The sequence below is a fragment of the Stegastes partitus genome, unplaced genomic scaffold (genome assembly GCF_000690725.1).
Source record: "Stegastes partitus isolate 25-593 unplaced genomic scaffold, Stegastes_partitus-1.0.2 Scaffold1258, whole genome shotgun sequence".
Lineage (NCBI taxonomy): Eukaryota > Metazoa > Chordata > Actinopteri > Pomacentridae > Stegastes > Stegastes partitus.
Genome location: NW_007578989.1, coordinates 170,042 through 195,901, shown reverse-complemented (window position 1 = coordinate 195,901; position 25,860 = coordinate 170,042). Strand labels below are relative to the sequence as shown.

Below are 25,860 nucleotides of genomic sequence, written 5' to 3'. Positions count from 1 at the left end.
CAATAAATCACAAAGCGACTTTTTAAAGAATTAACATATATATTTAATTATTTTAATTTCTTTGCTTCTATTTACTTTGTCTTTTATTATCTTAACTACACATTGCGTATGTTTTTTCAGATTGTGATGCATACTTTATTTTTATTAACATCATATATATACAGTGAAGTTTTCAAGTTTTGTAAGTGAGGAAATAAAGAAAACATGGTAAATAAATAAACATTAAAACACAATTGTTTGTTTGACAGAGCTTTAAGAAAAATCTGCATACTTTTCCAAGGTTTTCATTGAGTTATTCTATAAGGACAAACCAAATTGCTAAAAGAAAAAAGAACTTTGTGATTAGATTGAAGTGAAACTCCCATCTTTAGATGCCACAGAAGCAATGAGCTCCCTGTGGAACAAACTCTCCCATAGCTGCGTCCAACAAATGATGATTTCACAATCTCACGTTTCTTGCATGCCGTTATTTTAAACTCTCTTGATGTTGGAAATTCTTTAGAGCAGCATCTGATCTCCTGCATTAGGGCATCTCCTGTTGATCAGAGCTCGCAGGTGCAGCATGAGAATAAGAATCCTATTGCAACTGTTGAAATATTCACACAAGACAGACAAATGGGCAGGATTTAAGGTGTTTATTGCTCAACAATTAGAGAAAGTTGGACATAAAGAGAGTGAAAAAACACAAAATCACCATGTAAATATATTAAATCAGCATTCATCCACCATTATGATATATTACATCATTTACAAATAAGACACAGTAGGAGATAAGACATTTCTTCCACAAACATTCGCCTCCATTGTTTTCACTAATGTTTAAGTCTGTTGTGATTCTTGGCCCCAAACATTCTTGATTTTAGTTGCACCAACTTTTTCCACAATCTTAATAAATATATAAAGTGACCAGAACAAACAAGCACCAACACCCTGCACTGCACTTCGCCCACGGAGCCTTTTGAGCCTCTTCAAGCTCACTTTATTTTTGGTTCTGTGGTTCACAAATCGTGAAGGTGGGGCAGCATCCAGCAGCTAAATAATAGATGTTGGATAAACCTTTACCAGGTGGCCTGAAACCCGACTCTAAATGAAAGTTAGATATGTAGATAGTAACGACGCCAAAAGGCAACAACGCAAGAAAGTGCAAAATGAAGTTTATTTGGAATATCCCATCGTGTTAGACTATAACCTAACAACTTATCATTTAAAGCACCCTTATGGTTGTTCATTAAAAACTCATCTATGTGTTAAATAAGAGTAAATTAAGCCCCTCCTACCTTAATATGGCTTAGATGTAACCCTACAGCGTTGCTTTATACACCCTGCCACAGTCGCTGCAGCTCCAGCACACCAGCTCACCTATGACTCTGCACCGATATTGTAAAACTTCTCTGTGCTACACAATTGCATGCTGCAATGTTCAGCCACAGAAGTTCAAACTGGGATTCTGAGGGACATAAAGTAGTGATTATTGCTACACGACAGGACAGGATCCCTGAGTTTGTATCATATGAAACCCCAGAAGTATGAATCCATCACTGGCTAAATACTCAGGCTGCTTATTTCTCTTCTGACTTCCAGCATATAGAGAAAACACCATGCCAAAGAGGTAAAACTCCTGATTTTCACCGGAAAGGCAAATTAAGCTGCTTCAGAGCTGATTCTCCTGATTCCCTGATGGCATCGAATGCCCTTTCTGCAGCCTCCAGTGGCGTCTCTGCTCCCTCAGCAGCTTTACCTCCAATCACGCCTCCTAAAACTGCTCCTGCTGCTGCTGCACTTACACCCACCACTGCAGTACCTACGACAACCATATCTGCTCCTGCTACTGCTCCTGGAACTGTTTTTATAAGCTTCATTAACGCTACGTTTCTCACCGCTGTGATAACTAATCCAATCATCGCTGCGATGCCACAAAAAGCTCCCAACAAAGCTCCCGTTCCAATCCCCGCCATTTGAATCAAGTATCTATGATACACTTGACTTTTGGCCTTTTCTGTGATCTCTTTCGGTGGCAGGTTTCCCAGCGTCTGTCTTAAGTGCTCTTCCTGTTTCTGTATTTGTGCCCCAACATCTTTCAGCATTGCATTCGTGTAGCACCCTCCGTTTTTTTCCGTCACCATCTTGTCTACTGTGCAGAGCAACTCCTCCAGCTGGAAGTGGTTGCTCCTGTAGTTGTTCTGCTGCTTGTTGTTCCAGTGTTTGTTGTCAAAGACGTGGCACCGGCCGCCGCACTTCTTCACCAGATCACTCAGATTCTCATTCTGACTCACAAACTCTTCGATTTTCATCCCTTTGGGGAGCTGGTTGCCGTGAGTGAAGACAACTACGGCATAATTTAAAGCATCTTCAGAGAAATACTGGCAGATTTTAGAGATGACAGCCTGCTCGTGCTCGGAGTATTTCTCCACTTTAAGCACGATGAGAAAGGCGTGAGGCCCAGGAGCGCACTCTGTGATACACCTCAGTATCTCAGCCTTCAAGTCCTCCTGAGGCCTTCCTGTGTCAAAGAAACCAGGGGTGTCGATCAAAGTGACGCTTCTGTCATTGACATCTTTGGTTTCTGTTTGACATTTGCTAGTGCCGGAGTTGGGCGAATGATTTGTTTTGAAGAGATCCTCTCCAAATATAGTGTTAGCCAGGTGGCTCTTCCCAGATCCAGTTTTTCCCAGCAGGACGATTCTCTTTGTGGTGGATGCTGGAGGAGAATAATAAACTCTGTTTAGCTCACAGAAGCAGTAACCAGTGTGCAGTTTGACCCAGATAAATACAGAGTTTCCACATCGGGAACCAGTTAAACAAGTCTGGTTCCACATGGACGATACAGAAAGATTACAGCCAAGCATCCGGGCAGCAGAGGAAAACAAAACATTCCAGAAAAAGACATCGTAAAAGAAAAGCTTTTGAACTATTTACTGTTATTTTACAGATTTTGCCAGTTTTGTTAAATTACAGACAGTAACTAGTAAAATCACAGAAATGAAGAATTCATTTACAGTTTTTTAAAAATGTATTTAAATCAGGATCAAGTATAAATATTTTAAAGATATTTGCTGTTATTGAAGAGAAAAAAACATGTATATTAAGGACGAAAAGAAAAAACTGTAACTGTTATTTTACAGATTTTACCTTTATTGTTAAATTTCAGATAATATCTCGTAAAATCATTTGCAGGAACTCTTCATTTCTCTTCTGTGACAGTGAACACAACAAACTGACCTTAAGTAACCCTTATTGCAGGAGCCAGTTAGCGCTCTGTTTGTGACTAACATTACATAAGATAATACTTTATTGGTTCCCACAGGGGACATTCAGGACTAGGAACTAACAAACCAGGAACTAATCTGTGTCTAGTCAGGTGTGAAATAAAAGCTACTGTAATTCTGGCATGCTTTTTGACACGTGGTGACAACATATCTAATAATATCTTTACTTAACAGAGAACATTTGCTGCCACAGGTCTGAATTCTAATTCGTTCAAGTCTGGAACATCTATCCCTACCTTGATCTTGGGCTTGTTGTTGAGCATCTTCAGTGAATTTTTCCCATTTCAAAGCTTCCTGGACAGACTTGAAGGCCTGCACAGACAAAAAGAACAGATTTCAACACCAATTTCAATTCATCTGATGCGGAACAAGAAATTTGCTGATGTGTTTATTGTTGTGTTCAGAGAGAGCTTCCATGTCTGGAAGACTGGACTCTACCAGCTAAACTGTGAATAGTCTACAGCACAATGCGTTTTCTCTACCTCACTGCACTCTTCATCACTGGGGTGGATGACAATGCGGACCAGGAACGGCATGGTGCTGGCTCGGTCCGCTTCAAATGCACGGATTTCCTCCAGTAAAACTCTGGCTACCACACTGTGAGGAAAACGCAGGGCAATCCCGACTCCGAGTGCAGGAAAAGCGACGGAACCAAACCCTCTGTCCTCACATAAAGTTAGGATTCTGCTGATGCCCGCTCTAAGAATCTGTGAAATAACAGAATCCAGTCATTTTAGAGGGTAAACATCCGTTCTATGGCGAATGATTTCAGACAAGCTGTTCTCCCACAAAGACAGACTGGTGACAAACACTCGCCTCAACTGCGGTTCCATTTTCGTCATCATTCCAAGGAGCAAGACTGACGAAGAACACCGCGTTGGAAAGCTGTCCAGGAAAGCCTTCCACCAGAACCGCGTCACTCGGCAACGCCTCCTCCCCTGATTCTTCTCTAAACCGTGCAGTCAACTCAGAACCAAACCTCTCGCACAAAGCGTTTCCAACACGGGTGGAGAGAGGATCGTGGCCGACCATAGGGGATACGAGGGCGTCCACCTAAGAGAAGAGTGGGAGGTGTGGGAGCACGATTGGTCTGTTTACTGATAAATAAAAACATACCAGGTCCACATCAACTGTAAACTTTATTGACAAGAACATTTAGTGGTTTCAGTGGATTTTCAGAGCTGGGTATCTGAATGCACCAAACCCAGAAAGACATACTCAGTTACAGACATATTCTTCTTAACAACACAACACAGCAAAGGTGTGCAGATACACAACACCAGTATGTCATTCAGAGCCACCTGTTGAATAGATGTCCTACATTTAAGCTGCTTTCAGTTTCGTTTTACAGCAATCTGTAAGGTAAACATGTAGCTTTGTTTAGCTGCTAAAGGCTCCACTATGAGTGATATTTGATTCTGAACGGGGAGCAGCACACGCCTTTCATTCTGAATCTTGAAACAATGGTTATGAGAGAGAACTAAGAAAAGAGTGAACAGGAACAATGAAATGTTCCACAGTGCTGACAGGAACTGCACGGTTGGATTCTCTCTGGGTTCGTCACAAGGCAAAACCTCTTCAATTTGATCCACAGCTGCTAATGCGCTGTATGATGCTGCATTTCAAGCTCTACATATTGCATTTAATGAAACCTGATCCTAATAGATGAATGTACATTATTAAGGCTACACTTGAGGCCAAAAATGCAGCTGAGGATCTTGGAGACAGCAGCATTTTTGTTGCTCCTCCTGATTATTGAACTGTTACCACATCACGTAGGTAAGAAAAATCATTTATTATCCCAACTTTCTCACCTGCTGGGTCTCGATGGTTCCCTGAACGATCTCTACCCGGACGCTGCCTCCACGAGCTCTGGCTGTGGCTCCTGTTGTGGCTCCTGTTGCTGAGTCTTGGTCAGCAGCATCCCTCTGGAGCTCCACATCCGGTGCGGTGCTGCTTCCGCTACTCACCCCTTGGAGAAGCCTGTCACATGCTTCCTTCATGGCCCTCACCACCTCTCCTCTGTTATCAATCAGGATTATCTTGCTCAGACTTCGCCCTCCCTGACTACCAAACTTCCTGACAGCAGTTACGATAGCCTCAGAGCACACAGTGACAGGAACACCGAACACACCTGAGCTGATACAAGGAATAGCTATGGACTGGAACTCCATCATTTCTGATAAATTCAGAGCAGAACGCACAGCTTTCTCCAGTAGGATCTTCTCTCTGCCATATGCTTTTCCACCTACAGGCCCAACAGCATGGAGGAGTTTTTTGCAGTTTAAGTTGCCCCCTGTGGTCACTACGACATCACCCGGGGAAACTTTGCCCATGTACTTTACTAAGGTACTGCTCTCCTCCTGCACTTCAGGACCACCTGCTTTACTCAGTGCAGCAGCGATGCCTCCACGGTGGTCCAGATCCTCGTTGGCAGCGTTCACCAGGGCATCGGCGCATTGTTTGGTGATGTCCCCTTCATACACCAGCACCTGGAGCCCATCCTGAAGGCTGTAGCACGCAACGGGTGTGGTTCCTTCACTCAAAGTCAAAGAGGCCAAATTCTCACTTGACCTGTACTCTTCATCCAACAACCTAGAGTTCACCTGAGAACATTCCCCAGCCTCGCTGTACGCTTCCCTCTCATCTGTGGTCTGACCAGAGCAGTAAGACTCCACCTCAGAGTCGTCATTTTTGTCTTCTTTAAGTTTCCAGTCACTAACTTCATCTACATCACCTGGCTGCGCTGACCTCCTGAACAAAGCCCTGCCTTCTTCTGGGTAAAGCCGAGCAGAACAGGCCAAAGAGGCGTGCTCTTTCTCACTGAGATCACTGTCAATCTGGAGTTCTTCACCCCTTGGTACAAGAGTTGAGGTAGGAATGGACTGAGGGCTCTGTGTTGAAAAGACATGCAGATAATAGCGGTTTACTGATCTCCCTTTACTGGTCTCAGATACACCACATACAGCATCACTGGTTTTGTACGTAACTTTTTATCTGTTAATGGATTTTCTGATTACAAAAGCTTGACCAAATGACAGACATGTTGTGCTAACCTCTGCTGGAGCTTCGGATGCGCTGACGTCCAATGAGGCGTGAGCTTCCAGGCTGCCTCGCACAGTGAACTCCAGACGCCCACCCGGAAGTTCCACAACATGCCCCGATCTCTGAAGGACTGTCTGCTGATCTGAGAGAGAACAACTGTTATTGTGAGTTTACATATGACCTACAGTCAAGAACAAAAGCTTCCATACACTTGTGAAGACCATGGTAGCCTTGAGCTTCCAAAAACTCCTTGATGTTCTAAAATGAAATTACTAAAACCCATACATCTTTGGCGACATCTGCTGGGTCAAAATTATACATACAACAATGCTAATATTGTGCAAATGTCCTTTGGCCATTTTCACACCTATTAGGAACTTCTGGTAGCTGACCACAAGCTTCTGGTTTTATCTTTGACCACTCTTCACTACAGAATTGGTGCAGTTCAACTAAATCTGTTGCCTTCTTACACAGACTTGTTTCTGCATCACAGTCAGCAGGTTCTCGATGGGGTTCAAGTCAGGACTGTGGGGAGGCCAGTCTAAGCCTCACTTAGTCATTTTTTAAATATTTTAAATATTTTGGTGTGTGTTTGGGGTCATTGTCTTGTCGGAACATCCAATTTAATTCAAGATCAACCTTCTGGCTGATAATTTTAGGTTTTCCTTTATCATTCTATGTACTTTGTGTAAAGCACCAGTTCCACTGACACCAAAACAGCCCCAGAGCATAATACTGCCACCACCACTATACTATGACTATAATAAACCTATAAAAGAACTAAAATGCATAATTGTATTTTATGACAAAGACGCCTGTGTTTCAATGATTCTATTATAGAAAAACTAAAAGCTGTAGGAGTCATTGGAAAATATACAATACCATTGTATTTTTTCCCAATATTTAGGCTGCATGTACTTGGCATCCTTTTAAAATTATAGTCAGTTATAATCATAAATCAATTAATTATCTCTTCTGTAGTTATCCTGTGAGCTACGATAAGACATATAACCTTCATGAATTAGATTTAGTCATTTTGATGCATGAGATGAGTTATTTTTCAGGAGATGTAGTTCATTTTGGTTCCCAACGCTTGTATCCTTATGAGACCCCCACAATGTAACCCTGTAATCACCACCTATGGCCACAGAGGCCGCTGTTGCTCCGGAAAAGTTGTTGCTCTAAGTTTCAGTTTCCTGGAAAGTCATTTCTAAACACATACAAGTGGCTACTTAAAGACAACTTTTGACAACTAAAATAATAAATTAGTAGCTCTGAGCGAGTCCCTGAAAGTTTTTAAAGACAAGAAAGCTCTTAAGTTAAGTGTGTTTAAAGTAGTGGGAGGGAGGCAATCTTGTAATATGTTTATTTGTACTTTTATTTTGTTTTTTTTTTGCCCATTTTTCTATTTGGGTTTTGTTCTTGGTGAAGACAAAACAGAAGATTTGTAGTGAACAAGATATAAAAAAAGTGCTTTGTTTGTGTAGGAACTCTAAACCAGTGGGATGTTTTTCATCAAATTCCCAACACAAGATATCAGTGACATTATTATTAACCCATGTCACATTGATGGCTGTTTCGTGGTACAAGTGAGGCAAAATAAACGCGAAACACACGGTGCCAAATCACTTCAAACCTGAGTTGCTGAGTTATGTTAGGTGTTTTCATGACTTACCTTTCTGATACCTGAAAGCAATGCTGTAGACGTTCTGCGCCACTCTGCTCAGCGGTCCGCACTCTCCGCCGCCTGATTTGCGTCGAACACGGAAATATTGCTCTATTTTCTTCTCCTGCTCTCTGACAAGGCCGGGACTCTCAAAGTAAACGGGGAATCGGTAAATGTCGGCCATGGCGCTGCTGGGGGTGACATACGCAGCGTCCAGTGCTGCGAGGAGAAGCTGTGACCGAGCAGGACGAGCCTCCGTCCGGCTGACTGAGCGAGAAGGGTGCGTCTGCAGGGTGCGCTCCCACCCAGAGCCGCAGCTTCTTCTACAGCCGCACGTTGACAGCCTGTGTTCACGACAGCGCCACCCACCACAACGAATGATCACCAAAATGCACGACGACGTTCTAAAGGACGATTTCTCCCAAAATATAATTTAAAAGCTTGAGCCAAAGTACTACTTCATGTCCAAGTACCTACCAGTTTACCCCCCCCCCCCCAATCCAAATAGAGCAAAATACTACTTATTACAATGATAATAACTTGGTTGCTAAAATTTGCAAATGGTGTAATTAACATACGTATTAACAGATAAAATAATAATGGACTCTGCTGCAGTAGTATGAGTGTGTGTGTGTGTGTGTGTGTGTGTGTGTGTGTGTGTGTGTGTGTGTGTGTGTGTGTTGCGAGCTCTCAGGAACCACCGACAAGTCACTGGTGTTTGTGTCACCTGGCTGTAGAAGAGGCTGCGGTCCTGAGAGTGCAGCCTATCAGCAGCAACAACAGGCGGCCCTGGATGTTCCGCAGGCTGCCAGCAGAGGGCGCCATCCGCTCGTATGATCCATGCAGGCCGCCACTGTTCACTCCGGAGGAGCAGACAAAACTCCTTTAATTGAATTCTAAAAAGTCCAAACAGTTAAAAGTTGCAAAGCTCCTGCAGCTGATGAAAGGTGTCAAGATCCTTAATTAGTTAGTAAAGCAATTTAAGATAATACAGTAAATTTATATTTTTGACTACAATTATTATGACTGAAAAATGTTGATTTTTTAAAAATTATGTCTAGGCTTTGGATGCATTAGTTATGTTAATTTTAGTATTTCAAATTAGTGAAATAAATGCAAATGATTTATTATTATTTTTGCATAAATTTGAGTTTGTAGTATGTCAAAATAGTGGCTGCATTAGTGATGTTAGCTAAAGCTATTTTAAATCATTAAAAACATCCATCTATGTATTATTGTTTGTGCATAAATTAAGATTTGTAATATTATAATGTCATGATTGTGGATGCATTAGTGCTGTTAGTTATAGTCACTTCAAATTAAAAGAGCACATTTGTATTATTTATTTTAATTTGTGCATACATTTAGAATTGTATTATTATTATGTCAGGGTTTTGGATGCATTGTTACTTTAAAGTCCTTTAATATTAACAAAGTACTTTTACTTCACTCATTATTGTCTGTGCATAAATGTGGATTTGCAATATAACGTCAAGATAGTGAACGCATTAGTTGAGTTCAGTAAAGTCATTTAAAATGAAGTGAATTTACAATATTAATATTTATTGCAAAAAAAAAGATCTGATCTTGTCGTATATAATTATTATTGTTGTGTTTGCATATATATTTCTTGAAAACAAACTCAAAGGTAAATGTAAAACACCTTTCACTGTGTGTTTTGAACAGCAGTAAGGCTGCTCGTAGGAACTAAAGGTTAAGGTTTAATTGGTTGATGATTAATTATGGTCCAGTGCACTTTGCTCACAGTGAATCTGGTTCAGGTATGTCTGATCTCCAATCACTTAAGTCCCATGTAAAAAACAACAACAACAACTGACCAAGCCTTATTGACATATACAGAGAAGAAATGCCAGAGCACTTATTTTGCCATTTTCTAGAACGCTTCATCTCCTCAGAAGCACAGTGGGAAGCTTCCAAGAGCAAAAATTAAATAACTTATTTCACCCCAGCCACACTAAAGCAGGATCACTAAACACCTATTCCATGAATATAGATGTTAAGATCTTTTTTAAACTCCACTTTGCCTTTCTCCATCTAATTCATTTTTGTTGTGTCCCAAGAACCACAGTATGACCTCTACAAAGGCTGCAGTCTTTTCACCAGCAGCTTGTCAACTCTTCAGTGACAGTACAGATGCAAATGTGCGTTTTTGAAATTTTTTTTAAACGACTAATGGCGAAGAAGGAAAGCACTAACCTAACAACACAAACTGAATTTAACATTCTGTAACATGCATGACACACAACATAGCAAATGTCTTTTTCTCTTGCTGACTTTTTTTTTTTTTTCTAAATCTGGCCAAGAAGAAATGAATAAATTCCATGTTGATAAAAGCTATATTGTTTACTGCATAGTTATTTTCCACACCAAACCTTGCTGTTTGTGTTGCGACTGTGGTGACATAGGTGTGCAGTGACTCACATGTTATCTGAGCTGTTTAGAAGAGAAACAGGAGAAAGCAGGAAGAGACTACCTGGGATACAGGTGCCCTCTAGTGGTGATGGACAGTTTGTGGAGCACCTGGAGGCACATCATTCCCTTCAGGAGAGCAGGATTTGCTGCAGGACTGTTGTGTCGGCTCACTTCAGCAAGTGTGAGCTGGCAAATGAATGAACTCACTTAATGCCCAGTAAGATCTATTACACCCTTAAATAATCACATATTTCAACATAGAGAATTCAGACAGAAAAATAAGCGTGCCATCTGAGACACTATGTGCAAACTACACAGAATTCAACACTGCATAGGACACACTGCTGAAGACAGGAAGCTGCAAAAGACACTTTCTGCCCATAAATGTTCTGCCAAAAATCAAATAACGATGCAAGTATGGATTTCTTTATTAAACTTAACACTTTTTCAGTGCATTATTCAGAACCAAACAACAACAAAATTACAGTCCAACACACGAAAACAAAGCAAATATGGCGTTAAAGTACTTTATAACAAATCACTGCTTGACATCAAGTGTCACAAATTCCCAATTACCCATTTTAAGAAGGTAAGAATACCAAAGGAGTTGGCAATCCAGGGTCACAACACCCTGCGAGACATTGCAAAAGTGAACATTTTGAACGCTGCTCTGCACTAACCAACAGACGGCTTTTAGCAACCAGACGCTGCAAATCCCACAGGAGTTAGTAAAGGTCACAAAAAGAGCTACAATAAGGTGAATGTTGACCAGAAACTCAAACGAATGATGTGTAAACAAATAACTCTGCAAAAACACACTCATAAATCCGCTAGAACTGCGATGACAGGAAGTCACTTCTAACAGGACAGTACTTGGCTTTTAAAAGCTGTTGCTCAACACGTTACATCCTACTTACATAATATCAACGATAAACAAGCTCTAGCCACAAAAAAATGCTATTTTTTCATCATCTCTTGTGAACACTGCAGAGAAAATTGGCTCTTCACACCCACGAACCCTCTAATCTAGCACCAGACATCCAGTTATAATGGATGGTACAATACAGTAGAATCTCCAGTACTCCAGTGTAAGTCTTCCTACCATAACTTCATCACCTCTGCATGACACCTATAGCAGGTGCAACTCTTCAGCCCGAGGCCAGGATAGAGAGGCTGAGTGAATGTGGTTTTCTCCTTGTGGAGCAGAGTCATCGAGTCAGAGATGCTGTAAAACGACAGAGTACCCGCCTTATAATTCAGGTACACTCCGACTCTGTTGGATTTAGGGCCTGACACTGCCACGCTTCTGCTGTTGTGTCGGAAGGTATAGCCGCCTGAGGAGCACTCTAAACTCCATGATTTGTTATTGTCTCCAAACTGGGATGATGTTCTGCTGATGTCTTTGTAAGACACCGCCACTGACCAAGTACAACCACTCCAACTGACCTCCCAGTAACATCGCTCTGACAAAGCCTCCCTGCACAGCACCTGCCTGGCACTGTTAAATCTGTCTGGGTGAGAGGCGTGATATTGACTAGAGTAATGACTCGTCACCCGCCGATATTCTTGTGAAAGAGAAAACATTTGGGAGACTGAGTTGGCATCCAGTGTTAGAGCAGAGTAATCTGAAGGAGAAGCAGAGCAGGAATATAAGTCAAAATCAACCATTAACCCTTTCATTGTCAGTGAATGTGTATAGTATGAAATAGATTATTAAATGTTGAACTCACAACATAGAAACTCTCCTCTGGTCTTTGGCTCAGGTGGCAGTACAACATCAATAGCAGACACTAACAAAAGAAAAACATCATGACCACCAGTACATTTCATACCCTTCAAGAAAGCAGGATTTGCTGCAGGACTGTTGAATCGACTCATTTCAGCAAGTGTAAACTGGCAAATCTGAATAAGAACACTGCACAAGAACCACAATATCTATCCATCCATCCATCCATGATCTATACACTGCTTAGTCCTCACTAGGGTCGCAGGGGGCTGCAGTCTATCCCAGCCAACTTAGGACGAAGGCAGGGGACACCCTGGACAGGTCACCAGTCTCTCACAGGGCTACACTTAGAGACAGACAACCAAGCACACTCACATTCACACCTACAGACTATTTAGAATCACCAATTAACCTCAACATGTTTTTGGACTTTGTGGGAGGAAGCCGGAGAACCCGGAGAGAACCCACGCTGCACGGGGAGAACATGCAAACTCCACACAGAAAGATCCCGGCGACCTTCTAGCTGTGAGGCAACGATGCTAACCACTGCGCCACCTTGCAGCCCCATTCAGATACCCAGTTCTGAAAAGCCACTGAAACCACTAAATGTTCTTGTTAATAAAGCTTACAGTTGAAGGAGATGTGGACCACCGAGCCACCTTACTGCCCAGAGCCACAACATGATTTTTAGATTTCTTTCGGGTACCTGTTGCAGAGATCTTGGGCAATGCCGACTTCAGCAGACGCCTGATGTCGTCTCTCAGCTCAGAGACGCGGTCGGTCACTGTTTCCATGGAACGACGGGGAAGAACTACAGCACTGAGTGGCAGGTCTCGAGACTCGCATGAGGTGGAGAGAGACTGGAAGGTCTGGAGGGAATTCAGTAAGATGGACACCAGAAAAAAGATTTAATCAAAGAACAGGAAAATTATCACCTGCATAATATGGATAGTATACTATAGTATAGTATACTATACTAATATGGATAGTATACTATCCATATTATGCAGGTGATAATTTTCCTGTTCCTGTTCCTTTCACTCACTATAGTGCGTGAAAGTTTGCAGACACTTGTAAAGTCTTGAGATTCCAGTGACTAATATAACGCTGAATTTTCTACGATGGAATCATGATGGAAACTCATTTCAAATGCATCTTTGTCACAAAAAAAACAACAAAAAAAAACAATCCTGCATTTAGGTTCTTTCATATATGAATTATTGATCTTCTGGAAATATGACAAAATCTTCATCAAATTTTCTGAGTGGCCTCTTCACTTCTTGTGAGTGACTACAGCTGGTGACTCCTACAAGGCAATTTAAATATCTGATACACTCATCAGACTCTGCTACAAATACTACAGCAGGAAAATCAGAGGAGCTCAGCAAAGACCTGAAAACAAGTCAAGAAAGTCACTTGGAGCCACACTAAAGACTGCCATGGTATGCAAGGTTTTTGCAAGTGTTTGGAAACTTTTGTTCATGACTGTGTAACTGTATGTAAAAACATTGTTGTGTCCACCTGTTGTAAAACATTGTACTGTATAGTTAATGTCATTAAAATTGTGTGACAATGCAATTTGTCTCCATTTGTCTTTACTTTTTGGTCCAAAGAATGATAGATTACCAGTCAATTAACATAATAAATCTAGGTTTGGTCGCCAGATGTTGGTCACTGTAGTAAGATGTGCTTTGTCCTAACGAGTTTTCTATCCATTTTAGTTTCTACAGTGACAGATGGTGAGCATTGCACTGGTTTAATGTGACTTATCTTATCGAATCAAAGTTACTGCTGAACACTTTAGGTCTTTTAACAGCCTTTATGTGATATGGCATGCCACAGGGCTCAGTCCTTGGCACTATTTTGTTCAACTTATATATACCCTCTGGCTATGTTACTTGATATTTTATCCCCATGTCCTAACACTGTTTTGCCAAGACTCCCAGGTGTACGTCTCACTTAGTCATAAAAACCGTGACAATCTGGATAATCTGTGTTACTGCTTCACGGCCATTAAGGACTGGATGGCTTCCAATATCCTGCAAATACTGCATGTTTGCTTTTTTCACGTATGTGTTTGCTGTTTTAGCCCCAACACTCTGGAAAAAGCCCCCTTACTATCAGAACTGCTTAGATGACACTTCAGTTTTAAAAGCTTTTAAAAGTCCATTTGTAACTCCAAATAAAACACTGGCATAAGCTAAAAATTACACAAATATGGCAGAATTATGAAAGAAACAGAAAGACGATGTAGATCTGCACCACGCTAACAAACGTCTGGTACCTTAATGAAATGAACGTGGTCGTCCGTATGAGAAAGCCGTTCCAGGTCTTTGTCTCTTCTCCTAAGCTTGGTGATCTCCTTCTCCAGCTGCAGCTGCAGACCTTCGGCACTCGCTATGGCCTTTTTCTCCTGGACTTTGAGGAGCGTATTTACTGAAATGCAAGTTGTCTCTATTTCAGAGACCAGCTCATCAGAGATGTCATCAATGGACTTTACTGCAGTTTGGCAACCACTCTGTTTACAGGAAGACATTGAGAGGTTTTGCTCACTTTGGTTCAGATTTATTTTGAAATTAATTTGTCGTGATCATGATTGATTGGTGACGTACAGATAAATGCATGTGTCTGTCGTGGTTCTACAAGTAAGTACTTCAGAACATAGGCAAAATACCTCTGTCGGTACATACAACAAAAGAATGTATTAAAACATGAGAATGCGGGATTAGAACCTTTTATCACTGTCAAACGGATTTATGTTTTGTTAGTGTGAAATACTGCCAGTAACATTTATAAAAGTCACAATAAAACTGATCAACCCAATTTACGAGCTCACACTGCCTCATATCATCATCTGTGGTAGAGAACATCCTGCAGACATCTCAACAGACAGATGTCCTCAAGCCTCATTTCCAAACCTTAAAGTCCTTCATCGCTTGGACCAACTTGCTCCGCTCCATTTCTCTCTCCTGGAATCTCGCTTGCACTGCTTTTTGATTCACAATCAGTTGTCTCTGAAAGAAATTGTTGCATCATTGTGAATGTTTAAGTCACATTTCCAGAGAATGACTGCTGTTGCCTCTGCTCCACCACGTTTCTGCCGTTCTCTACCTGTTCATAAGCCCTTTTCGCTGCAGCCGACCATATTCTGTGCTGCCTGTGTGCATCTACAGTGCACAGATAGCAGATGCACATCCTGTCTGTCTCACAGTAGACCTCCATCAGCTTGTGGTGCGTCTTGCACATCTTGTCCTGCAGTGGGGACGAAGCTGAGACCAGCTGGTGCGTCTTAAACACGGGAACTCTGTGGTGAGGCTCGAGGTGAGCGGGACAGTAAGACGCTAAACACGTCAGACAAGACATGGTGGCTTTGTTTCTTCTGGCGCTGGAGCAGAAATCACAGGCTACGTCCTCTGGGCCGGCACAGGCCAGAGAGGGAGAAACCTGCTCGGTGCTTGTCCTCCTCAGCCTCTCCACAACCTAGAAACGACAACAAAAAATAGCATTCTAGCTATTCCTCTTTGTGCAATCTGCAATTTTGGACAAGTAGATCAAAGAATCATTGATCATTATGGGTGAGTTCAATTATTCACAAACATTTACAAAAAAGCTGAGAATGCAGAAGTCAGCTAGTGATATTTTCTGAGCTGCATATCCCAATAGTATAGAACAAAACACTTAAAATACTTATTTATAGAAGTTATTTGCATTGAACTTTCATCACGGATTGAGCAGGTTTCACAAGTGGAAGCATAAAACCTAAACGTATTGGCAGACTGATCCAAGCGGAGCTCTGGAGTTTCAAAGATGGTCACAGATTCACAAACAGAAATTGTTCTCAATATCTGATGATTTGAGCTGGAAAGACAAGACAAGAATTTCTAAAATAGTTGCAAAAAATGTCTGCAACCAGATCTGTAGCATCATCATGATGCACATACAGTCGTCCTCTAATGTATTCATGCCCTCCCATTAAAGAAGGAAACAAAGAGCTGTCACTGAAATAAGCTGAAATTGACAAAAGTAATAATAAATTTTAAAAAATCTATGAAAATCATGACATTGCTTTTGAATTGTGGTTCAACAGAAACATTAAAAAAAATAAAAAATAAAAAAAATAAAACAAGCAAACAAGCATGATGGGACCCGTAAACTAATATTTTGTTGTTGTTGTTGCAGTTTTGTTTGTTTTTTTAAATTATTCTTTTCAACCACAATTCAAAAGCAAATGTCTTACTTCTCTAAATTATAATTTAGCAAATTTGTTTTTATCATTACTTTTTCCAGTTTCTAGTGACGATTGTGAATTGTGCCTTTTCTTTAATGGAAGGAGATGAATAAATCTGAGGACGACTGTATTGACCTGAAGTGACGGCTGTTGGCAGAGAACCTGATTCACTGCACAAAGATATCGATGCAAATTTGAAGCAAATTAAACTTATTAGAGATTTTGGTTGGAGTTTCACTCAACAAAGTCTTAAAGTTACAAAGTCTTACAGCTAAAACTCAAAACAAAATTATAATATTCAATTATATGTGAATAAAACTGTTCATTAAAGCAGAAAAGAATGTGTCAGTCAGTGCACCAGGAATGATGTGAAGTGAGAGCAGGAGCCTCACCTCAGCCAGCACGGTGTTGGTCTTCAGGACAGGCCTGGCTGAGAAGCTCTCTCTGCACTGAGGACAGCTCAGCTGGTCCTGGTCCTTGTTCTGGTCCCAGCATCCCTCGATGCAGCCTCTGCAGTAGCTGTGTCCACACTGGAGGCTGACAGGCTCCCTGAGCACGTCCAGACACACTGGACAGCAGAGGTGACTGACGTCCACGTCGGCGCCAAACCCCTGCTGCTTCTCCGCCATTTTCCACGTGCAGAGAGGAGGACGCTGAAGTTTGGTTTGGCTCTGAGCTTCTGGGGGTAATCAGGGAGCTTCACGACAAGCGGAGGGAGCTGCGCAGAGCGGCGCCTCCAGAGCCGGAGCTGCGCAGCTCACACAGATTGTCTCAAAAACTGACTGACAAGAACTTTTTGTCTGGCACAGAGCCGGCCCGAGGTATGAGCGAACTAAGAGCCTGCTTAGGGCCCCGGTCACCAGTAGGGGGCCCGCAAGAGCAGTCAATAAAAAAAAAAATATGTGTACACTTTTATTATTAAAATTAGATTGCATTTTTTTTTTTTGCATGTTTGAGTGATGATCCATGTATTATCAAAGTTATATCGTTGTATAAAAACTCAGTATGATGTAGACAGGCCCTGCTGGTGTAGTGGTTCTGGTCCTCAGCTCTGAGATCAGTGCTGCTGCAGAGCAGAGCATCCGGAGAGCAGGTTGATCTGCAAAGTGTGGCAAAACAGGACGTCCTATCCCTCCGGAGCAGAAAAAAGAAAGAGGAACAAGGAATAAGAACGGAGCTTTTCCAAGCTCAGATCAATAAAGAACTACTTGAGTTCTTCGTGGCACAAGAATCACTGAGTGGACTGGCAGTAGGTTGGCCACCAGATTTCGTACAGTGATGTTATAACTGACTTTGCCTCTAGAAAAGCTGGGAACAGGTTCTAAGAAGATGGAGGACTGAGGAAAAATATGGAGTAACAAAAAAGAAGTCAAATGTTTAGTTTTTCTCCCCATTTTCACATTTTCAGCTCTATTTATTCAACTATATATTTGATTTCTAAACCATGTTTGTTACCGTGTTTAAGACACATCTGTTCATTTACATAATTGTTTAAGGGTTTATTTCTGCTTTTATTGTATTTAATACTGTCTGTTTTTGTAAATTTTCATTTTAATGAGGTAATTTATTTAAGTTAAGTGATTTTAGTTCTAGTTCTAGTTTTTGTTGTACTTTGGTGTTACAGTTTATTTAAAACCAAGAATAAAGCAGTTGATAATTTACACTGAATGCATTTTATTTTGGTTTATTTTGTTGCTTTTAGTGGGCCTGTGACATTCAATATCTCAGTAAACAAGTCACTTTAAATATTAAGTGTAAATCAATCCCAGACCACACTTGTAGGTGAATTTACTACCATTTCAGATTATAAACCGTAGATGAGTGAAAACATACCTGGTATATAAAAGGATGCTGTAAATGCTACTGTGCACCTCTTTGAGGTTTTATCTATTGCTTCTCTGTGCGGCCAGCAGGGAGAGTTGCTGACCCTTGCCATATATTACTAGTAAGATTTTTCTGCTAGTTTGCAAATCTGCTTCAACAACCTTTATCACAGTGGATTACGATCTAACAACAAGTCTCACATCAAGTTTCACGAGTGTATTCGTTATAACAAATTAGAAAATGAAATAAGTTTATAGTAGGTGTGTGAATGATCATTGATCAATATTATCAACATAATGGAGGGCCCCAAAAATCATGTTTCGTTTAAGGCCCCTTGGAGGCTTGGACCGGCCCTGGTCTGCAAATCACTTTTATTACATTATTTTCTGAAAACTTATTTTTTCTAATTTGTTTATGCAGCTGAGACTGCCATGTAGTAGTGCTCAATGAAGACTCATAAATAATAAATTGTTTAAGGTAAACCTCAACTGATTTGACATTTTTATTACGTCAAGTTGAGTCACAGTTATTTATAAAAACAACAGTCATTGCATCAAAGTGATATAAGTGTATTTTTTAAAATTTCCTTTATAATATCTCCCTATCATGAGAAATATTCCATTTTCACATGCAATATTTTATTATGCGTAACATTACTTTATTACATCATAACCATTGCCAGCACTACTTCTGACTTTTCCTCTTCTGCTCTTATTTTAGCAGACCTACATTTAGTTTTTAAATTGTGTTTTATAATGTATGTCTTGTATGTCCTATAGTGTATATTGCTGGTGCACCTCAGGAACAGCTCTTTAAATTTCATTGTACTTGTATAGTGACAATAAAGATTTCCTATTTTTATTGTATTTCTCTTTTTATTTTCAACATTTCTATGTTTTATTACATCTTTAATAAAGTTATGGTTGTTTCTCTTCATAATAATCAATACTAATCTAACAATGGTGACGGTTAGTACTGAGGATGCAAGTTTTTGATATTAAATGAAGAAAATGTTTTTAGAAACTTATAGAAAATCAAAGGAAATCAAATCTGTCTGTAACCGCCACAGTGAGTGTAGCTGATTCAACTTAAATATCTTTATTGAACTTGTTTTCTCAAATTCAGTTCATTTAACTGAGCTAGTTTCACACTGTCACATCTCGTCAGGTGACTTTGAACCAATTATTCAGCCGACACATTTTTTAAGGCAGCAGGGGAGCTTGTGCTTCTTAGCTGATGACAGTGGACCTGTACTTATCCACAGTAGGCGGGATAATGTGATCTTCAACTTCATTAGCAGTGGTTTGTAGTGAGGCATCGCACTTGTTGACTACAAAGAGGCTTCCAGCATCATGTGCAAGAATGTCGACGTCATTCCTTGTTCAGGGATGGCCAACCAACCAGTCAGACTGGTAGAAAATGAAAGTTAAAGTCAAACTGCAGCCAGCCAGCAGGAGGAAAAACACACAGCGGCGAGGACTTCTGACAACATGGACGGTCAGTTGAGCTTATTTCATTTGTGTCACCAGCAGCAACACTCAGCAACATACTGTACTTCATTTAATATAAAAATAAGAAATAAGAGTTTGAATACAAAACAGGGCTCGTCAGATGGCTGGTATGATAAATAAACTGATGCAAAGCTGAGGTTGTTTGCAGATATATTAGTCAGGCTCTCAGTTAATTACAATTATGTTTCATCTAAATTTAAATTGTTTAAATTGTCACTCTAACGTGAAACTCAACAAGCCAGCGTCGTCAAAATGTACAAACAGTTGAAGTGAAGATGAACTTGTTATTGAATAAACATTCTTGATAACTGATTGATCAAAGCCTTTTTTTTAAAAAAAACCCTATTCAGGACTTTCATGTTGCCATTTGTAGAAGGTCTTATGGGGTCTTGGTATTCATTACAGACTTGTTAAATACATTTTCTGATAACTTGATGTATTTTTGGTTCCAAATGCATGACAAATGTCCCTCTTTTTATATTTAAAAAAATCTTCAAATAGTAAAAACAACACCTGTCACCTAAACCAAATGGCCTGGGGTCCAAAAGACCCCAAAAGTCCTGAATAGGGTTAACATGAATATGGGATCAGTAGTGTTGGTCTGATGGTCTGGTTTCAGTCCAAAATGAAATATCTCAACAGCTATGGGATGCCATGAAATTCCGTATCACATATTTGTGTGCGGGCTGCAAGGTGGGTCGGTGGTTAGCACTGTTGCCTCGCAGCAAGAAGGTTGTCGGTTTGCGTCCCGATGAGGACAACCGGGATCTTTCTGCGTGGAGTTTGCATGTTCTCCTCGTGCAGCGTGGGTTCTCTCCGGGTTCTCAGGCTTCCTCCCACAGTCCAAAAACATGCTGCGGTTAATTGGTGATTCTAAATTGTCCGTAGGTGTGAATGTGAGTGTGCTTGGTTGTCTGTCTCTAAGTGTAGCCCTGTGATAGACTGGTGACCTGTCCAGGTGTCCCCTGCCTTCACCCTGAGTCAGCTGGGATAGACTCCAGCCCCCTGCGACCCTAGTGAGGACTAAGCAGTGTATAGATAATGGATGGATGGACGTTTGTGTGCTTCTCAGGATAGGTGAAGAAGCTGAAATGTTAACTACTCATACATTCTTCTCTTCTAGTGCTGGCTTCAAGGAGGATTGTCCTGCTGGGAAAAACAGGAGCTGGAAAGAGCAGCCTGGCAAACACCATCTTGGGAGAGGAGGTGTTCAAGATAAACCATTTGGCCGTCACTGAAAAGGCTCCGTCCAGCGCACAAACCAAACGCATCGGTGGACAAAACATCACTTTGATCGACCCTCCCAGTTTCTTCGACACATGTGGATCTGAGGAGCTGATCAAGAATGAGATGCTGTGGTGCATCACTGAGTGCGCCCCTGGACCTCATGCCTTCCTCATCGTGCTCAAAGTGGAGAAATTCACCAAGCAGGAAGAAGGTGTGATCCAAAAAATACGCCAGTCTTTTTCTGAAGATGCCCTGAGATATGCCGCAGTTGTCTTCAGTCATGGTGACCAGCTCCCAGAGGGAATGATGATTGAGGACTTTGTCGCTCAGAACAAAGGCCTGAGCGAGCTGGTGAAGGAGTGTGGAGGCCGATGCCACGTGGTTGATAATAAATACTGGAAAAACGACGAAGGGGATCGCTACAGGAACAATCGGTTCCAAGTGGCAGAGCTACTCAGGACAGTAGACAAGATAACTGAGGCAAACAACGGCCAGTGTTACACCAACGAGATGCTAAAAGAGGTGAAAAGAGAAATGCGAAAAGAGGAAGAGCACATTGGACAGTCATCAGGAGGCATGTCACAGGAAGAGATTAGAAATAAGGCTAAAATGAGTGTATTTGAAACATGGAAGATCAGATTTGCAGGTGTTGCAGCTGGCGTGGTGTTAGGAGCCCTGCTGGGTGTGGTGGAGAAGGTGATGTCACCCGCATCAGCTCCATCGGAGGCTGTAAGCGGGGCAATAAAGGGAGCTTGGATAGGATATGGTGCATCTGAAGAAGCAACATCTCCAGTGGAAGCCGTAGAGAAAACCATTAAGGCTTACTGGACCCAAAAACCAGGGGGTGCAGAGGAGCCAAAAAAAACAAAAAGATGATACGAGCAGAGCAGATAGTTGATGCTTGATCGTTGCTTGTGCATCAAAAATAAAGCAGTTAAAGTAAAAGTACTCCTTCTGCAGAATGACCTGATTCAGAACAATGTGTATTTTATTAACGGATCATTGGTGCATGAAGGCAGGAAGCATCACTAATGCTGCAGCCAGTTAAGAAAGGATTCATTTTAACTACTTTACATTCTGCCAGGTCGCTTAATGCTTGTAAAAACAGTAACATTAACCGAAGCTGTGGGTAAAACTATCAAAGCAAATCAGAAAATATGCAGTTGATGACATGGTGTTAGTTTTGTAATGAATCTGGGGTAATCAGAATGGAAAATACAGGTTAAAGACAATGAGGGGGTTTTGCATTTATTTGAGAGTGACTCAGTTAAACAGGTGTGTGTGTGTGTATCTGCATTTTCTTTCACATTGTCAGCTACGCAAAGACTTAATAAAGACTATGATGAAAAGACTTTATAAGTTGTTTGTGTTAAACTGTATAAACTCTACCTGTGGAAGGTAAAGGGCATTTATTACAAGATATATTGACTTTTGTTAATTATATGATAATATTTGATAACTTAGTAGCAAAAAAAAAACAACCTCATATTGTACAAGAAGATTTTTGACATAATGTACAGCTTTGGCCTGTTTATTATATTGTCTGTACAAACAACAACAACAACAAAAAACAAAGCAGGGAAACTCTGAAAATCACAGTAAACTGTTTATGACATTACAGTTAAAAATATTTTAAATGTTTGCCATTTGTCAGTCCTCACATACATTTTTTTTTTTCAAATAATGACCAATATTTGTCAAATAATCTGATTTTTTGCTCATTTGAAAACAGTAAAATAATATAATATCATCTTTATCTGTAATTTAGTACAAGGAAATGCTGTTATAGTTCAAAATGTCTTCATTTTTTTTTATCATGTACAAAACTTTATTTGCCTTTGAGTTGCTGAAAGGTGACTTTCAGCTGTTCCCCCCCCAATAATAATATGCCTGTTTTGTTATTAAAATGATATCTTATAATAAAGCACTCGACAGTTAAACAGCCATATTTGTTTCATTTGTGCTGCAATACAATCTACAGCAATCGGCAGTTTTCAAACTAAGAATTTCTATTTTTCTCACCTTTTTATTAATGCTCTGAGAGAACACAGCCGTACAAGGCCATGCACACACGTATAAAACTGTGTCGACCTGTCGTTCTGGTTATATGGCCTGAAGCTGAAAATAGCTGCCAACAATAGAATAATAGAATAGTTAACATAATAGAGTGATTAAGAAAAACTTTCCATTCAGCCTGTCCTTTCCCAGCCACAGTCACCACCCTGAACATTATCAAAAGGTGCAGCCATCAGAATTTGTAAAATGCAATTACAAGAAAAGAAGGCAGAGCTTTAACTTCTTTTCATAACTGTTGTCACTCTGCCAATACACACATTCGAAAATATTACTGGACTCAATATGCCAGTGTTCCCATGAAGAAAAAGATGGCATCCTCTGCAGTTTTACTGCAACTCAAAGTCAGAAAAATATAACGTAAGTAAAAAAACAATCTACAATGTGCCCAGTTTCAGACATTTTAATGAGTGCCTGAGTGAAGACACTGAAAAATGTCAGTGTTTTAGTAGTTTAGAAGTAAATTCCCACTAGTATTCTGGGCTTGTTTTGTATGTACAGACATGCACCAATCATTTCACTGCTATGCAGCTGCTGATCAGATCGATAACTACAGTGCAATTGTTGCAAAACAGTCTTATAATAAAAGAGAGCTTTTTATCATTTAGCTTTTCAATCAGATTAGTCAAAGTGGAACCTTATATCCATCCATCATCTATACACTGCTTAATCCTCACTAGGGTNTTAATGGGTCAACAGAACACTGGACTTGGAAGAATATCACTGTTTGCTCCTTGTTTCACATTAAAGTTTTATTATCTCGTCACAAACTTACTATAAATATGAACACACGCATACATGTTTAAACTTCAGAAAACATTTTCCAATTCGGTTTGGCAACATCAGTACTTGCCAAATTATTTCAGCTTTCTGTAGGTTCATTTTAAATTTAACTTGCACAAATATACTGCACACACAAAACCAGAGTATTTCTCTACATTTGTGCATTTTCATATTTCTGTCTCCAAGGTATATATACATTTCTGTCTGGTTTAAGGAAGACAACGATATGTGGAAATGTTTTTGCTCTGTCTGGTGAAAGAATCTATTTCTGGTGTTAAACATAATACATCCTTGACTTTGAAAGCGTAATGCAAGGCAGGGGGAAAAATAAAAAACGTTGTAGTGGTGCCAGCAAAAGCACAACATCATAAGTCGACAGACAGAAAAAGTATTTCATGTTTTATTGCACGATACTGGCGTCTACAAAAGTTATTATTATTGCCCAGCCCAATGGATTATATCATGCATGACATTTTAATTCAGTAATGAACCACCATTATGGCTGCTTTGACTCAAAATATTCTTTTGCTCTGAACACATCAGGAGAAACTTATCTGAAGATGCAGAAGAATGTGTTTCTGCTCTTTTTGATGGGTAAGTACATCATGTCAACTCAATGAGAACCACGTAAAGAAAACAAAAGCTCAGATCATGCTCACAATTACTGCAGAGAAAATCAAGCCAAGCTACAATGGTTGACAAATGCAATTTACAGAGACTCCCTCAATCTGCAGGTCCTCCAGACACCACATGAACTAATGTTGCCTGTACAGGACCAAGTTTTAATAACCTCATAGCAGATAAAAGCAAAATGGGATTTATCTGCTTTTATGGTCTGCGATTATTAAAACTTAGTTAACATATCCTCCAGGACTTGCCTATATTTAGCTGCATCTGTTTAATCTCCTTTTACAAGCCTTCCAGAGCCTGCTGCCAAGAAACATCCCCACATGATGATGCTGCCGCCTCCATGCTCACAGTGGTGATGACATGTAGTGTTTGGTGTCCACCAAACGTGAACAGAAAAGTGAACCAAGTTACAAGATGTGTGATGACTAGCAGACTGGGAAAACACAGCAGTTTTTTAATCAACCTGAATGCTTCTTCTGCTATGGGAAGTTTTGCAGAGATATCTATCGACTGTATTTGCAGTAGTGGACAGTTATAAGAGCTGCCTGAATGCACAGCAGTTACTTATTTGGTTTGCCAAAATATTATGACACTATGAAATAACAAACAAAAAACAACATTTTGTGTCATTAGGCTTACATTCAATAAGTAAAGCTTATTTTATTTTAATAACAGTTTCAATAAACAGTCCTACTGCATCAACTGAAATCAGTTTGAAAAAGCTAAAAAATAATAATAAAAAAATAAAAGAAAATAAAATGAAGGAATCAAGTAGAAAATAATTAGTTTTTGTAAAAGATGAATACTGATAGAAGTAAAATTGATTTGAATATACATTTGATGAATCCCAGATTGGACAAATAATCACATATAGTGTGAATGTGCATGAAGCTTATTAAAATGCAACCGATGGTAAATACGTTAAATTGTGCGATTAATGGCAATTATACAAAGAAATGTAATAAAAAATGTGGAGCCTTCATATTATCTGCTGTTTAAAACAGAAGTCTTTAAAAAGTCATTTGAACAGCATGAGTTGCACAACAATCACACAATTAATTTTTAATGTATGACACTGTCCTCCTCATTTAGCTGGACGCACACACACAGTGTGGCCTGGGGCTAAGATTCCATTTGGAAGAATAAAAACCCTAACAATAAAAACAGTGATATCATTCCCAGAGACAAGAGGAGGGTCCCAGCCATTTCTACTCCGAGATAAACTGACAACAGTAGCATTGAGTAGAAAACAACCACCAGCAGAATGATTCTAGCATGTTGTTGCAGCAGTTTTACAAGGTTGAAAAGTGGACCCAATTTTTTTGCTGCCCACCGTTTTGCCCACGCTACGACTCCTCCTCCTTCATGGGCTGCACCGGCTGCACCAAATGCCCCTCCTGCACTACCTGCTCCTGCCAATAAAAACACCAACAACAAAAACAGTGATA

The 25,860-nt window shown here is 40.3% G+C and overlaps 4 protein-coding genes across 4 annotated transcripts in view; 1 reads left to right on the top strand and 3 right to left on the bottom strand.

Annotated features, from left to right (window-relative positions):
• Positions 1-620: 620 nt before the first annotated feature.
• Positions 621-8,299, bottom strand: LOC103369241 (uncharacterized). The gene is made up of 7 exons (XM_008297905.1): positions 7,987-8,299; positions 6,323-6,453; positions 5,081-6,160; positions 4,083-4,319; positions 3,749-3,973; positions 3,503-3,578; positions 621-2,698 (listed from the first exon to the last, which is right to left on the bottom strand). The coding sequence occupies exons 1-7, from the start codon at positions 8,159-8,161 to the stop codon at positions 1,626-1,628; spliced, it is 2,997 nt and encodes a 998-aa protein (XP_008296127.1). The 5' UTR covers positions 8,162-8,299; the 3' UTR covers positions 621-1,625.
• A 3,209-nt stretch (positions 8,300-11,508) lies between these two features.
• LOC103369251 (tripartite motif-containing protein 16-like) lies at positions 11,509-16,993 on the bottom strand. The gene is made up of 7 exons (XM_008297916.1): positions 16,757-16,993; positions 15,248-15,616; positions 15,055-15,150; positions 14,421-14,654; positions 12,843-13,005; positions 12,141-12,200; positions 11,509-12,035 (listed from the first exon to the last, which is right to left on the bottom strand). The coding sequence occupies exons 1-7, from the start codon at positions 16,991-16,993 to the stop codon at positions 11,509-11,511; spliced, it is 1,686 nt and encodes a 561-aa protein (XP_008296138.1).
• Positions 16,994-19,678: 2,685 nt separating this feature from the next.
• LOC103369250 (GTPase IMAP family member 7-like) lies at positions 19,679-22,282 on the top strand. Its single transcript, XM_008297915.1, has 2 exons — positions 19,679-19,685; positions 20,823-22,282. The coding sequence occupies exons 1-2, from the start codon at positions 19,679-19,681 to the stop codon at positions 21,800-21,802; spliced, it is 987 nt and encodes a 328-aa protein (XP_008296137.1). The 3' UTR covers positions 21,803-22,282.
• Positions 22,283-25,758: 3,476 nt separating this feature from the next.
• LOC103369248 (GTPase IMAP family member 1-like) overlaps positions 25,759-25,860 on the bottom strand; it is a 13,262-nt gene continuing 13,160 nt past the window's right edge. The window contains exon 5 of the mRNA XM_008297914.1: positions 25,759-25,824. Coding sequence (XP_008296136.1) covers positions 25,759-25,824 — 66 coding nt within the window. The remainder of the gene's footprint in view (positions 25,825-25,860) is intronic.

Excerpts from the sequence above, each read along its gene's own strand:
- LOC103369241 (XM_008297905.1), bottom strand. The coding sequence starts at position 8,161 with ATGGCCGACATTTACCGATTCCCCGTTTACTTTGAGAGTCCCGGCCTT. Across the intron at positions 6,161-6,322 it reads CATCCGAAGCTCCAGCAGAG|AGCCCTCAGTCCATTCCTAC; the intron begins GTTAGCACAACA and ends TTTTCAACACAG. Across the intron at positions 3,579-3,748 it reads GTGATGAAGAGTGCAGTGAG|GCCTTCAAGTCTGTCCAGGA; the intron begins GTAGAGAAAACG and ends TTGTCTGTGCAG.
- LOC103369251 (XM_008297916.1), bottom strand. The coding sequence starts at position 16,993 with ATGGCGGAGAAGCAGCAGGGGTTTGGCGCCGACGTGGACGTCAGTCAC. Across the intron at positions 15,151-15,247 it reads CGAAAAGGGCTTATGAACAG|AGACAACTGATTGTGAATCA; the intron begins GTAGAGAACGGC and ends AATTTCTTTCAG. Across the intron at positions 14,655-15,054 it reads AAGCGATGAAGGACTTTAAG|AGTGGTTGCCAAACTGCAGT; the intron begins GTTTGGAAATGA and ends TCCTGTAAACAG.